The sequence below is a fragment of the Poecilia latipinna genome, unplaced genomic scaffold (genome assembly GCF_001443285.1).
Source record: "Poecilia latipinna isolate Pla-1442-1.1 unplaced genomic scaffold, P_latipinna-1.0 Scaffold1724, whole genome shotgun sequence".
Lineage (NCBI taxonomy): Eukaryota > Metazoa > Chordata > Actinopteri > Cyprinodontiformes > Poeciliidae > Poecilia > Poecilia latipinna.
The window spans coordinates 461-16434 of NW_015114340.1; the positions used below are offsets into that span (position 1 = coordinate 461).

The 15974-nt window shown below is 37.1% G+C and overlaps 1 protein-coding gene across 1 annotated transcript; it reads left to right on the plus strand.

Moving 5' to 3' along the window:
- Window positions 1–695: 695 nt before the first annotated feature.
- sypb (synaptophysin b) lies at window positions 696–15974 on the plus strand. The gene is made up of 7 exons (XM_015060540.1): window positions 696–804; window positions 1901–1966; window positions 12639–12763; window positions 12888–13086; window positions 14482–14673; window positions 14753–15063; window positions 15334–15974. Exons 1-6 carry the CDS (start codon window positions 787–789, stop codon window positions 15032–15034), a joined length of 882 nt encoding a protein of 293 aa, XP_014916026.1. The 5' UTR covers window positions 696–786; the 3' UTR covers window positions 15035–15063; window positions 15334–15974.

Genomic DNA, 15974 nt, shown 5'->3' on the forward strand with positions numbered 1-15974 from the left:
TGAAAATACCAAATAACAAAAAGAGGGCCAAAAAAAATCCAAATTAGTTTTTTTCAATATTGAAATATGAAACTTTAAGAAGAATTAATCAGTTTGTCTGGTGAATCATTGATTAAAACATGTTTGTTTTTCATTCAGTGGGTAGAAAATCCAGAAATTGAGCAAAGGTGTGCTGATGTATTTGCCTTCTGTCAATTCCATCCTCTCTTTCTCCCATCAGTTTGTCTAAAAATGTATCATCAAAACCAAGAGTTGTGTTTGTGTGTTCTGTAAGAGCAGAGGTGAAAGTAAACAGGTGTAACGAGAACGCCAGCAAGAATTTAAAACTACTTTTCACCCCTGAATAAGTTAGCGATACTTCATTATAAAATTACAGCGTAGTAATAAACATACAAATTTTTTTCCAGTAAATTTTTTTCCAGTAAATTTTTTTCCAGTAAATTTTTTTCCAAAAAGTTACTCAAGTAAATGTAACTGAGTAAATTTATCTAGTTACTACCCAGCTCTGTATATATCAGAATTGACAGGTCGGAACTGAGAGACGGTAATACGTTTTATTTGGACTCCAAGCAGAACATGCCACTCACAACATGGCGAACGTGCTGACGTATGGCGTCTACGGCGAGGCCAATGCGGCGTCAACTCTTCCTCTTGCTTCGTAAATCCCAGCTCGTGATGCAGCCCGGCTGTTCCTCCGGAGCGTCTCCCCCCCTCCGAGCTCTTCCGGCTGGGCCGCCTCCCTCCCTCCGCCCTCCTGATCCTCTTATCAGCGAGTAAGCGGCCAAGATGGATGTTGTGAACCAGGTAGGAAATTATCTTCCTATTTGTATTATTGTCCCTGTTTACATTTGGTCTTCAGTTAATGTTAATGCATAGAGCGCGTCGCGGGTTGGGATATTAATATTTTTAATTCAGATTTGGTCCGTTCTTGTTGGAGATTTTGATGCAATCCTGACAAGCGTTTGGATTTTAAATATTTATTCAGCCATATTGATGAATAATAATAATATTAATATTAATAATACTCCAGTTTGCGTAGACATTGTTCGTTGGATTTTTTTTTTTTTCGGCTAGTGATTCTGCAGACTGAGCGGCCCGCTTATGCAGGATGTCCAGAGAGCCGCAGCAGGGACATTTAGCCCAGGAAGGAGATGATACTGACCGATCTCTCTAGAGAGACTCGGATAATTGATTCAGATTGCTCCTGTTTCAATTAGGCCGCTGTTGCTAAGATAACAAAAGCGAAATGTGATTAATTTTCTGGGCAGTACACAGGCCCAACATATAGAGGAGGAGGTGAAGGAGCTGGAGGAGGAGGAGGAGGAGGAGGAGGACGACGACGAGGAAGGTCTCCCGCAGCTCTCTAAACAGCCGAGCGGTTTAAATAAAACCCTTCATGTTTGCTCTGGAAAACCAGGCGCTCATCGAGCTGTCAGGCTGATCTGAGAGCAGATTTTGTCACCTGTTTCATTAGGATGCCTAGAAAACAAAACAACCTCAGAAAAAGAGGGAGAGGGAGGGAGAGAGAGAGAGACATAGCTGCTCGATGTACGGCCATTTACTGATGCACACCTTCTGACTGCGGCGTCGCATCCACCTGCGCACAAATACCCTCTCTTGCGCCAAATTTAAGACGATTTCCCCTTAGTAAAAGAGATAAATAAAAATGGCTGCCGCTGGTAGGATGCTGCAGGAGAGAAACAGTTAATCAGCTTTGTCTAATTGTAATACTGACAGCAGCCCTTTCTCTACTCCACTCACGCAGCATTTCATAACCGCACAAAGTTGTGACAGCTAATGTGTTTTTCACTACTCTAGAAAAGAGCGTTCATTATAACTTTGCGCTTATAAATATTATAAAGAATCTGCTGCATCTTATTGTTGTTTGTTATGTTGACAGCTGGTGGCCCAAGGGCAGTTCACAGTAGTCAAGCAACCACTGGGATTTATAAAAGTACTACAGTGGGTAAGTTTCTTTCTCATTCATTTAGCAGAGATCATAAACAGGGCCGGACAAAACTTTTCTGGGGCCCTGAAAGCAGGTTTTCACTTGGAGCCTCCAGCCCCCATACCAACATGCCAACACCAGATTCTTGATCATTTATAGCATGATTTCTAATTAGCTTGTATCATACTGGTGTTTTTATGGCTGTTGATTTTAACCCTAAAGGATTAGCAAACTAAAAATAATTTTAAAAAACAACATTTTTTTTCCCCTTAACATTCCTGTTGTTTTTGTGTTTCTACTATGTTTTTTAGATTTATTGAGATTTGATATATTTATTTTTCGACTTGCCTTTCAGAGTTGCTGTTTTTTAGATTTTGTTGTGCTTTCTTGCACAGTAACAATAAAAGGAATTATGATTCTGAATTAGAATTTATTATTTACAGTAAACGAGTTAACAAGTTTGACATCTGCCTGCTATTTGTGTATCAACTGTAAAAAATAAAATAGAAATAGTTTTTCCATGTCTGATAGCATTTAGTTTTTGTTCAGCGTTGTTTTATATATATATATTGAAGAAAAAAAACACATAAAAAAATTAGGGTTTTCATAATTTATTTACTTTTTGTAGTTGGACGGGGCCACACAAAATCCATCCAAGGGCCGCATATTGTCCCCGCCCCCACTTTGAGCACCCTTGGTTTAGATATTTTTGCTAAATCAAGTAAATATTCTTAAATAATTTTTATTTTTTAGCCAATTAATTTAGGACGCTGAAAATGATAAGATCTGTTTTGTGATTGCAGCTTGTGAGAGACAGAGAGCAGGCTATGTTACACAGCTCTGCAGTTAAAGTGGATTTTATTAAAGCTTTCAAAAACAAAATGACCACAGAGTTGACTTTTTAAACTATTCTCAGCCACTAACAATATAAATTAGCACAATTAATGTTTCTGTGCCTGTTCACTGTTAAATCTAGACAGAATTAAACTCATCAAAAAAAAAAAAAAAAAAAAAAAAATTTTGCTAAAGTTTAGTAAAAATCCCCGAGTTCATCATCGCCTCATTGAGACTTAACAGTAGCCAACTATGAGCTCATTAACAACGTTTACACTTAAGAGTGTTAATTGGTAGTGAGCTGCAAAATGTTGTGATTTTTTTAGTTTCTGACCGGCCAATCCCAGATGAGGAAAGGTCAGCTGCACAGATTCAGGTCACCATCCCATTTCCTGGCGCATCTTTACTATTTATAGAGCGTTTGTAACACAGATGAAGAATCTGCGCGGCGCCTCGAGCCGAATGACAGAGAACGTGAAATGAGTAGAAAGTTAATGGCTCTGCTCTGCGTTTGAACCTTCACTTTCTGGGGTTTTCCTTTCGTCTCTTTTGCTCCGATGGGTTTGTGACGAGTCTGTCGTGTTTTGATGTTTTTCTGCAGAACACTCCGGCAGGAATGTGTGTCACTGTTATAGTAACACAGTCCCGTTCCACTGAGGGAGGAAATCACAGTTTAATCCTCCTCCAAAGACACTTCAACATTTTTTATCTGCTGCCTTAAACAGATGTTTAAATACATTTAACCAACTTAAGAAGGGAATACAGATCAGCAATTAGGCCAAAACTGTACAAAAAATATATATTTAGCGTTTAAAAAGAACCTAAGTTTTAGCTTCACCCAGTTTAAATTATGTAAAAAAAATTGCTAATCAATTATTAATCAGTTAATCCAAAATTAATCAACATATTGACCTTATTTTTTTATTTTCTCATAAAAGCATACTTCTTTCAAACAAATCTACAAAATGTAAAACTGAGTCTTTCTGTTGCATTTTTTGTTCATTTGTAGTTTTTATTTATGTATAAAATGGTTTTAAATGGTTAAATGACAAATCAGCAAAATGTGACAATAAAGGAAAAATAATAATAATATTTTTTTTTATTTATAATGCATTCTATGTCTTGAGATATCAAAGGGCTGCAACAGTAAAAAAAAAAAAAAGCAATTACAGCGGATTCAAAATTAACTCATTAAAGATTGCAACATATATCTAAGAAGTTCAACCAAAGATTTTGCTAAAAATAAATGTATTAAGACCTATTTATATTCAATTAATCATTAAAATAATATAGAGTAACGGATTACTAAATAGCTTAACATCAATATTTTAATTATGAAGTTGCATTATTGACAGCCAAAACATTCAAATTCAAAAATATTTTATTGATCCCAAATGGAAACTGATTGCTGTTGATGAAATTATTCAAAGTTGTGCATCATGTACATGAAAAATAAATATTTAATAAACGTAAAGAACAGCTTCTTTAGTTTAGGTAAGCAGTTATTGTGTGTTATATAACATACTGTCATCCAAAGTGTTTGTCCTCCATCAGCAGCAGAGACGATGATGCAGGGTCGACGTTGGAGCGGCTTCAGTTCAGCTGGGAGAGTTTAGGAAGGAGGAGGGACGTTTATCCGACCATATTTACCTCCACAGCTGCTTGAGCACGTCACCCGCTCTAATGTCAATTAGTTTTAGGAATAAGTTCATAAACTAAGAAGGTCACCTTGAGTTTTCTCAGTAGCTGCAATTTAAAGGTGACCTGTTGTGCAAAAATTCACATTTTGTATGTTTTTGTTTGTCCATTTGGGTCTCAGCTGCGTCTAAAAACATCCGAAGTTCTTAAAAAATCACCCAGATGCTTTTTGGTGCCTGGAAATCCAAAAGCCTCCCGATTGTTGAGTCACATTCGCGCCGTTACCTAGCAACCCAAGTTGAGCTCCACCACGTTTGTTCAGCTGGTTCTACTGCTGTATGCGCTGTACAATGGCTGCTGGAAAAGACAAGCTTTTTATTGTTGGCTTACAGAAACCACACTACAAAAACATAAAATCTTACCAAGTAATTTTGGTTTAGTTTTTAGTGCAAATATCTTAGTAAACTTGACATAAAACAAACTAACTTACAAGTAACTTTTCAGAAAGATATAGGAGCTTATTTTAAGTCAGTAATTCCTTAATATTGATAAAAAAAAGTTCTTGTTCTATTGGCAGATTATTTCGCTTATAAGAATAAATTTTTCCCATGTTTTAAGTTAATTTATCTGACAGTAGAACATCAATGTTAATGAAATATTTACTTAAAACAAGCCTCTGTGTCCTAATGAAAAGCTACTTTAAGCTTAGTTTGTTTTATTTAAAGTACTAAGATATTTGAACTAAAACCTAAACTAAAATTACTTGGTAAGATTTTGTGTTTTGGCTGCATTCTTGGTTGTGCAGGAGGCTTTACTTTTGCTTTTCAAGCATGTATGGTTATGTAATTGTGCATCTGTTTGCAGCCATTTTTCCATGTGACTGTAAACGTTGAGTTAGGGGGCGTGGCCAGCAGCAGCTTATTTGGATTTAAAGAGACAGAGTCCCTAAAAAAGCTCAATCTGAAATCAAACAGATTAAAATCTCATAATCTGAGGATAATTTTCAGCAGAAAACTATAATGAACATGTTTTGTATCACCTGTAGATATATCCTAACCTGTTCAAGGAAGAACAGCAGGTCACCTTTACAGTATTTTGATGATTTTGGAGGAAGTCGGAGCCAAAGCCTGCGAGGAGCCACAACACAGATGAAAACATTACGGTGTTGACACAGCTCCGCGCTGTTACAGCCTCTGTAGATTTGCAGCACAGCAGTCAGAGGCATGAGTGTGCTGCATGACTCTGTAGTCCTTCCCTGGAGCTATGTGAGTGTGCCAGCACCTCATCACTGTCTCCCTGGGTCACTGCGAGCCAACCAACCAATCAGCTGCCTCGCTCCGGAGGCCAGGGCGACGCATGAATCATCTGTCAGAGAGGGTCTGCGTGCCTCAGCGTCAGGCTGAGGCTGCCAGAGCGCCTGCTTTATTATGGGCATGTATCAGAAGCGAGACAGGGATTTATTTATTATTTTATTTATTTATTTTAGGAGGGGGAAGAGGAGCCAAACCTCGGTAATATTTATCCAGATTCTTGAACTAAATCCAGTGAAAGCAGAGCAGCAAGGAATAGATCTGTGCAGCTTACCAAGTATTTTTGGTCTGGTTTCTGGTACAAATACCTTAGTTCACGAGAAAAAAACCTAACTTACAAGTAACTTTTTAGGAAGATTAGGAGATTGTTTAAGACCAATAATCCCTTAATATTGATTTTTAAAAAAGTACTAGTCCCATTAGCAGATTGTTTAACTCATAACAAGACATTATTCCCATGTTGTAAGTTAATTTATCTTCCAGTAGAACTAACACTTTTTCAACAGTTTTAAGAGTTATCTACTTAAAACAATCCTCTATATCTTGCGGAAAAGTTACTTTTCAGTTAGTTTGTCTTATTTCAAGTGTGCTAAGATAATTGTACCAGAAACCAGAACAAAAAATACTTGGTAAGATTTTGTGTTTTTGCATTTTTCCATTAGGCCCAAAATGGTCAAGTTCATTTCAAAATTCAAATTCAAAAATACTTTATTGACCCCAAAGGAAAATTAACTGCGGTTGTAACTCATATTAATTCAAAGTGTTGCTGTAGATGTTCATGACTGTAGGCAGGAAACAGCTGAGACATTCAAAGGCCACATTTTGTATTTTAAATAAATTAAAAGATTTATTTCTTAAGATATCTGTTGTTTTTATCTATTCAGTAATATTCTTTGTTTTGATAAAGCAAAGAAGGAAAAGTTGTAGTTCTATTGACAGATTATTTCACGGATAACAAAACATTTTTTCCATGTTATAAGTTAAATAATCCACCAGTGGAACTGGTACCTTTTCTTCAATATTAAGGAAATATTTACTTAAAACAAGCTCCTGCATCTTGAAGAAAAGTTACTTTCACGTTTAGTTTTGTCTTATTTCAAATGAACTAAAATATTTGAAGTAGAAACTAGACAAAAATGCTTGATAAGATTTTGTGTTTTGGTGGCGTGTGACGCTGCGTCACCTTTGACCTTCTATACTTTCCTCTGTTTGTGTCTAATAAAATGAGGGGTGAAACCTTAGAAAGGTGTGTTGGTTGTTAGAAGACAAAGAGTTACCAAACGCAGCTCATATTTAGCCAAATACGCCCTTTTCTCCCTCCTCTGCTGCTGCAGCAACACTCTGCTGCGTTGGGTTTGGTCTGAATTTAAATTCACGCTCTGACTCATTCTCAGCAAACATTAAAAGGCCGAGAACACAAAGTAATAGCCTGATTCACTCTGAGTTAATCCGTAATGTACAATAAAAGGTGTTTGTTTTGTTGCAGCTCATTAGGTGTTTTCTGTACAGACGCTTCATTTGGTTATTACTCCAGGGCTTGTAGAGCTGAGCTTGTTTTCTGCTTATTTCCTATATGAAGTGCAAAATATCCTATATAAAAATGTTTTAATGGATAAAATGGATGGAATAAAAAACTGAGGTGGTTTATTTGTTTAGTGACACACCTGCTTTTTTCATAGGAATTACGTCAACAAGGAGCATCCATGAAATAACAAATTGAATCCTTTATGAAGTCAGAGTTTGTACATGTCTGCAGGCAGCAATTAATCTACTTGTCATTTAATTGTTTATTAGATTAAAATTAGTTCTAAAAACGTCTGCTTACGCCACATGTGTCAAACTCAAGGCCCAGTCTAGTCCGCTGTCTAGACTCTAGACTAAACACTAAGTATGATTAAATGTTATTTTATCAATCAAATCAATGCAGTTTTTATCTGTTTACTGCCAAATTATATCAATTAGTCCCTCCAGTTTATTGAGAATTATCACAAATTTCCATCAACACTTTTTTGCTATAATACATAATTGGGATTTTATTGCAGATTTTTCTCAAAAATTGTCAAAAACATTCATACTTGTACCGATCAGCTCCCTCAGCCTTAACTGACGTCAGATTATAGTCCATGATATTTACAGTGAGTTATAAAAAGTTAAATTTACCATCATAAATAAGCACAAATATTTCCAAATTAGTACCACAAACACTTTTTTATTGCAAAAACATCACAAAAAGAATCATGAAATCCTGAAGATGTTCAATAATAATATTTAATTTTGAGGATTCATTGGTATTTTAACAGTTTGTGAACAGGTTTTATCAATACATTCTGGAACAACCGGCCCTTTAAGAGCCTTCATGATCTGGATTTGGCCCAAAACAAAAATGAGTTTGACACCCCTGGCTTCAGCCTTCTTTTAATGTTGCAGTTTGGCCGCCATCCAGCAGAGGGCGCCACTGGTCGTACTTAATAGGAGCTATTCATGCAGAAATAAAGATGGCGCTGGAAACTAGACATAAAATACTTGGTAAGATTTTATGTTTTGCAGCGCTGTTGTTCCTATTGGTTAGGAACAACATGCTTTGGGTTGATCAAACCAATATGCGCTGAGCCTCAAGACAAAACAAGGATGAAGACCAAAATAATTACAAGTTTAAGTCATTTTTAAAAATTTTTATCACCGTTTAAAATATCTACATTGTCTTGTTCTCATTTTAAGTCAAGGATTGTTTTTCTCTAGATCAATATGGACAGGGCCACCTAAAAACCGAAACCTTTCAGCCTTTGATGGCTTCTTTTTAAAACTGTCCATGTTTGTGTCCCTTTTACTGCGACTGAGAGGAATTCACACTCTGTGGGAACAGCAGTGGCCGACAGTTTGTGTCAGAGAGTGAAATACTTTTTATCTTCTCAGCACAGAGGAGCAGGAGGAGCAGAAACCAGCTTGCTTCCTGCTAGCTGTGTTACCATGGCACTCGCTGTGTGGCATCGTTACTTTGACCGCCCAGTACTTACTTACCCGCCACACGGCGAGAGCAGACGGAGGATTGATGGTGCTCTGCTGTAACACTCCCATTTAGATCCAGTTTATGTGCTTCTAGCTCCAGATTTAGCAGGACTGACTGGTCTATATGTGATTTGGACAATGAAATAATTAGTTTTTATGGTGAGTCTCTGCAAAAACACAAAATCTTACCAAGTATTTTTGTCTAGTTTCTAGTGCAAATATCTAAAAGGCAAAACTGACTTACTGAAAAGTCACTTGCAAGTTAGTTTTGTCTTATTTCGAAGATATTTGCACTAGAAACTAGACAAAAAATATTTGGTAGGAGTTTATTTTCTCACAAAGTCTTACCAAATATTCAAACCAAGGAATATTGAAACAGTGAATTGTATTTCTTTAACCCAAAGAGAGACAGACAACATGGAAAACAGATTTCTTTATACTTTGGTGAAGATATTTTATCTGTGATGTATTGCCATGGCTCTAGTCCTCCTCTAATTGTCTGCAGAGATCAGAAACGCAGTCATGCATATATAAACATGCAGAAATACAGAATGCTGACTTTGTTCTTGCAAAAATCAGCATTTGTTTTTAAAACCTACCTGCATCCACATCTGGATTTCTGCAAGCACAATGCATTTGTTTTAAACTGTTAAGATTTGGAAGCAAAAATCGAAGAAAATGTTCACTATCATTTTCTTTTCTTTTCTGTTTTTTAGCTATTATGTAACATGATGAGTTTTGAGTGGGATTTAATTTCAGAAATAAAACAGTTTCTAATAACAAGCCAGGATTCTTATCAAAAGGAAAAAACAGCGAAATTGTTGGTTTTTAGCATCCATGGCCAAAATATCGAAAAATGTTTCTTTTATTGTAATAGTATTAATCTCATATCTTCAACCTTATAAATCCAGTACTTTGTGTAAATCTACCACAACCACCCAGAAATATATTCAAGTTTGTACTATGTGACAAAATGTAAAAAAAAAAAAAAAAAAAAGATTTGAGAAGTTCGTATATTTTTGTAAAGAAATTAAAAAAATAAAGTTAGCAAACAAACCTCAGAAGGCAGCTTCCTGTTTGAGAAATTCTCTGATCTGTTGATGAAATAATGAAATAAGATATCTGTGAAAACTGAAACCTGGGTTGTAAATACTGCAGGTTTGATGAAATTGATACATTAAACTGACTGAGAGGTGTAGTTTTTATTTTTAGAATAGCTTACTACAGCAGACTCCTGCTGTGAATATTGAATTAAACCTCAGCTGCAGCCATATTTCACCCTATTCCTCATCTGCATGTTGGTCAGAAAAACCAAAACATTAAAAGCAGTCTTTACTACCAATTTACATAGATACTAATATTTTACTCAAAGTGTGAAATTCAGTTTTTTAAATGTAAAAACAGGATGAAAGTCCTGTTTCCATCATTCTAACAGGGATAAAACATTAGAATAGAGTCAATTATGAATTTAGGATTTATGTTCTGCTTAGTGCAAAATCATAAAAATTCAAACTCACAACATTTTTAAAAAGTCAAAATTTTCAACTTTTGGACCTCAGAAATGTTCAAGTATTTTTCTAGTCAATGTCTGAGTGAGATTAATCTCAACATTTCTGAGGGGGTTTTTTCTAACAAATTTTCAAGCTCAGGTTTATAGCTTTTCAAATGTTAAATCTGTTTTTCTAATAATGTTCTGATTAATATAAAAATTCTGGTTAATATTATCTTTTTCTTGTTTAACAGAAATTCACTATTTTTTCTGTCTAAAACGGCCGTCATATAATTAAAAGTCCAAATAAACGGAAGCTGTAAAAAAAACGTTCGTCAAGCAAGATGGCGGCCTTGGGTGAGCTGACTTCGAGCTACTCAAACCGACGGATCGCACTGGTGAAAAAAATCCCGATGTTACAAAACTGAACATCGTCCAAAAACCTAAAATTTGAGGAAACAAACCTCCTGGTCATATGAGCTAAAAGACTACCGTCAATATTGTTTTCGCCGTTTATTGACGCCTGTGGAAGACAGACGTTACCATGGAGCTAAGACGGAAGTGACGTGTCGCGTGTTAGCTCAGAGACGCAGCGTGATGTTTTCTAGCTTGTAGCTGAGGATCCGGTGACAGATGGTGAAGCACCTCAGCCAGATTAATAGCTGGATTGTCCCTCCAATCGGATCTGGCCTGCAGAACCGGGAGGGTGTGGTAAAAATAGTCTGGCTCCTCTAATCTGCTGTAGGTGAGAGAGTGTGCGTCTGTTCGGACCGTTTATTGGACGGGGCTGATTGTACTGTAGCAACCTACAGCTTTCAGGAGGAAAATAACCAGGGAATTAAAAAAACAGCCGCGCAGAAATTAAAATTTTCACCAATAACCATGGCAACAGGGACAGTCTGTGCTGTGTTGGCTGTTAACAACGGTGCATTGATTTACACTTGGTGTGAATTTATTAACAGCTCAGAGGGACTGGAGGATGCTGGCCAGTCAGAGGGATGCTGCAGGCAGGAAGCATTGGAAACAGCAACAATTATTAATATTATAAGACAAAACAGCGACACATAGGAGCTTGTTGAAGTCAATAATTCCTTTATATTGATTTTCCAAAGTTTTAGTTACACTAGCACAAGACTTATAACAAGACATTTTTCCAATGTAAATGTTACATAATCTGCTTGTGGAACTGGAACTTTTTCATCAATATTAAGGAATTACTGACTTAAAACAAGCTATAGTCTGATAAAAAGTTACTTGTAAGTTAGTTTTGTCTTATTTCAAGTGTACTAAGGTATTTTCACCAAAAGCTAGACCAAGAACAATTGGTAAAAATTAGTTTTTGTAGTGTATGAGTATGAGATTCTGCAAAGGTATTCACACCCCCTTGAACTTACATCAAGCATCTTGGAACTAATTTCTTGTGCAAATATCTTCATACAGTTGAAATAAGACAAAACTACCTTGCAAGAAACTTTTCAGAAAGAAATGGGAGCTTTTTAAAGTAAATAATTCCTTGGTATTGATGAAAAAGTACAGACAGTTTTCTCATGTTACAAGTTAAATAATCTGTCAGTAGAACTGGTACTTTTTTGTCAAAGTTAAATAGTTATTGAGTAAAAACAACATGCCAAACCTTGCTGAAAAGTCACTGTAAGTTGTTTTTGTCTTATATCAAATTCTCTAAGATACCTGTACTAAAAGGCTGTAGACCAAAAATAGTTGGTATGATTTTGTTTTTCCAGTGCATGCCTTTTATCATGTTGGTCAGAAAATTCAGTGTATTTTGAAAATAGGACATAAGTGTTAAATCCGATTAAAATAGTTTTTTAAATACAAATAAAGGATTTAAAAGTCAATGTCCTACATGTTGAAGCAACATTTGCTGAATGTCGTTTAGGTTAAAATTCCAGCATCGTCACACGTCCAGAAACTGAAATATTTGCCTATATTTTTTTTTGCAAAGTAGTTGAAGTTCAGTCACATTGAAAATAAAGTCTCTGTAAACATTTATTTCCCACTTTTGTCACAGATTCTCATTTTTATTCAGATCTGGGCCATTATTGCTATGTATTATTATTTGTTGGTCTGTGTCTTCAAGTCCCAGTGAAACACTTTAAATTTTGTGGTTTTAACATGAAAAAATGTGTAATATTTTAAGAATCTTTAATGCTTTTGCAAGGTGCTATAAATGTAAATAAGTATAAGAAGTAAACAAGTTGGTCGAGGAAGACGTTTATTGCCTTGTGTGAGGAAGAATACGGCTTCACCAAAATCGCCAAACTTGCTCTTAATGCTGAGAAATGAAGTTCCACGCGTTTCTTTTTCCAGTTTGTGGGCGAAGCCTGAAAGATTGTCTGGAAAAACAAACTTATTCTTCTTGTGCTTTTTTGTTTTTTATCCTTTTTTTCTCCAGATCTTTGCGATCTTCGCCTTCTCGACATGTGGCAGCTACTCTGGCATGTTCAAGATGAGTGTGGAGTGTAAAAACCGATCATATAGTAACCTGGGAATAGAAGTAGAATTTGAATATCCGTTCAGGTACTTTGTTAAAATAATTTATTCATTTGATTTGATTTACATGTTGTTCTCCTGAAGTATTGTTTCATTTGCTCTTCTCTCTTCTTCTTGTCTTTTTGTTTTTTTTCTTTTGCGTTGTCTTCAGGCTCCATCAGGTTTACTTTGACGCTCCCACCTGTGAGGGAGAGAAACCGGACCGCCAGTTCCTGGTCGGAGACTACTCCTCTTCAGCCGAGTTCTTCGTCACCATCGCCGTCTTCTCCTTCCTCTACTCCATGGCAGCCCTCGCCACCTACTGTTTCGTGCTGGAGAAGTACCGCGAAAACAACAAGGGGCCCCGAATTGTGAGTTCTTTTATTTACATTTTTCAGCTTGAATTGCACAAAATATCAAATAGCAACATTATAATTTCATACAACTGCTTGGTAGGTTTATATTTTGTACTTTAGGAGCCATACATACAAAATAACATTTATTTTAATATTGTTAAAACTTACATAGAATGTAAAATTGACTGTTTATTTCTGTTTCTGCCACCTTGGCAATAGAAAAAATGTCATCCAAAAGAAGCCTTTAGCATCAGAAAAACTTGCTTCTTCTTAAGCACCTTGAAAAGAAAAGAGCAATTAAAACATGGGTTAATTTTTATCAATATTTACATTACAACATTTAGCAGCTCCTCTAGTTTTCGGGATGTCATTATTGCGGAAATTCACACAAAATCAACAGATCAATGCATTTTTTCAGACTAAATCATAGCTGTGGGTTTATTGCAATTTTTACACAAAAATGGTCAAAAGCATTGGGTGAGAGTGATGCTAACTCTGACCTGCAGGTGGCAGTATTTCTTACTTATGTTATTCTGCTGGGTTAGCCTTACTTGATGTTAAGTTACAGTTCATGATCGATGCAGCTAGAAACCTAAATCAAGCTACTAAGATTCTTTAAGCCGTGTTTAGTCCACTTTAATCGAACTCTGGTGCGTTTTTATAGAAAATCTGGTTCGTTTGGGAAAGTGTGAACGCGTAATCGAACTCTGAATCAGACCAAAGAAACTAAATCTGGTTTGGTTGAAGTGAACTCTGGCACGTCCTGAATACATAAGTGAACGCCAAGCGGACCAGAAACTGCTCCAAAAAGCAGGAAGCGCACTGCAGCGCAGGGCATTCTGGGTAAACAGAACCAAAACAAACATGAGAGTCTCACGCTGGCTGGAGAAATGGGTCACGGTCCATTTCTCCAGGAAATCTAGTTCCTTTATCAATGTCATAACAGAAATCCTCAACCACAAAAATCTGCTGTTTCTCATGTCTTCTTCGCAGGATTTTGTGTCATTTCCTTCAGTAGTTTTTACTGCAGCGCCACCACATGCGAGGAGGGGAACACGTTTTTCAATTAGTTTGTTTAATTTGACACAGTGTGGGGTGAATGCGAACCACAGTGGCTGAAAATTTAACAAATGTTGCAACTTTAGTCCCCAATCAGACTAACAGGTGTTAAAATAACCTAAATTTATCTGATTGTTGCTTCATTCTCATATTTTTTCTTCAGTATGTAAATTTCAGAAGGCGTTTAACGAAGAAAAAATTTTGTGAATATTCCTGAAGTAGCCAAACAAAATAATTGACTTAGCAAAAAAATCATAAAATCCTTGCAGGATTGATTTAGTGATGGAATTACAGTGACATGCTGATATCATGTTGTTGGTTTCAACAATGGATTTGTGTTTCTGGTTCTAGGACTTTGTTGTGACGGCAGTGTTTGCCTTTATGTGGCTGGTCTCATCATGTGCTTGGGCTAAAGGCCTGTCAGACGTGAAGACAGCCACCGATCCAGAAAGGGTCATCACTCTCATCCGGGCCTGCGACGATCAGGAAAACCTCTGCAAAGAGGTCCACGACCCCAAAGTCTCTGGGCTCAACACCTCTGTGGTGGGTTCCCGATTCTGAGCTGCATAAAGAATCACTGTGAGATTATCCACTCTAACGATGAACATTGGTCTCCATCCAGGCTTTTGGGTTCATCAATCTGATCCTATGGGTGGGAAACCTGTGGTTCGTCTTGAAAGAGACTGGCTGGATGGCTGCGTTCACGGGAACACACGTCCCATCGCAAGAGAAGCAACCCGCCCCCGATTCCTTTGGCCAGGGAGGCTACGGACAGCAGGACCCATACGCCGGCACCCAGGGCGGATACCAGCCCGAGTACGGCCAGCAAGGAGGCTACAACGAAGACGGAGGCTACAACCAGGGCTACGATCAGCAGCCCACCTCCTACTCCAACCAGATGTAAACCTCCTCAGCCAAAACAGCTGCAGGACGGTGAGTTCACCAGTCAGTTCAGGATATCCGTCCTTAGAAAGCCTTAAGTTAATGTAACTGAAATACACCAGTGGGTTCTTTAGTAGGAGTAGCACTACTTCAACATATTTTTACTCAAGTAAATAAAAAAGTATTTGGTAAAAGTTTGGTAAAAGCACTTTGGACACCCGCGATGAAAAGCATCTTTGAAAACCTCTTTTGCTGAAATTTGCCATACAGATTAACTTGATTGATTGATTGATTGGTGCATCCTGTTTCTTTCCTCCGCAGGGCGATCTGGTCATCGTTGGAGCGTTTCTCGACCACCACCTGCGTCTCCACGCGCCTCTGTGTGTCTGTCTGTGTGTCTGTGAGTCGGCAGGCGGCGGGAGGGGAGGCCGCACTCTTACCATCCGGGGAGGGGACGGGCGGGTCGGTTCTGGGGTGGGTGGGAATGGATTTCTTCTGTTTGCTGTAACAATGATGATTATTCTCGTGACGTATTTAACTGTAAAAGACAACAGAGGATTGTCTGTTTGGGTATACGAGAAAACTTGAACACAAATACCAAAACATTCGTTAGGGAAACCTTGTTGTGACGGAGAAAATTTATGAGGGGGGGGAAAAAAATTGTAGTTATATTTAACTTGAGAGAATGTATTTGTCTGTGCTGTGTAAATATCGACTTGCTGATATATAAATATATATATGACTATATGTACACAGTTGAATAATTGTGCACTCTATATTAGTTGTTATACAACAAATGTTGAGCACAGAGTTATTCAATTGCATTTATTTTGGTTCTGTTTAGGAGCTCTCATAGTTTAAACCTTTACTAACCGGACTCACAGTCACATTGAAATCTCAACATTTGCTTTAAATTAATGATTTAAAAAATGAAAATCTGGGCGAAGGCTGCAAATAATGGC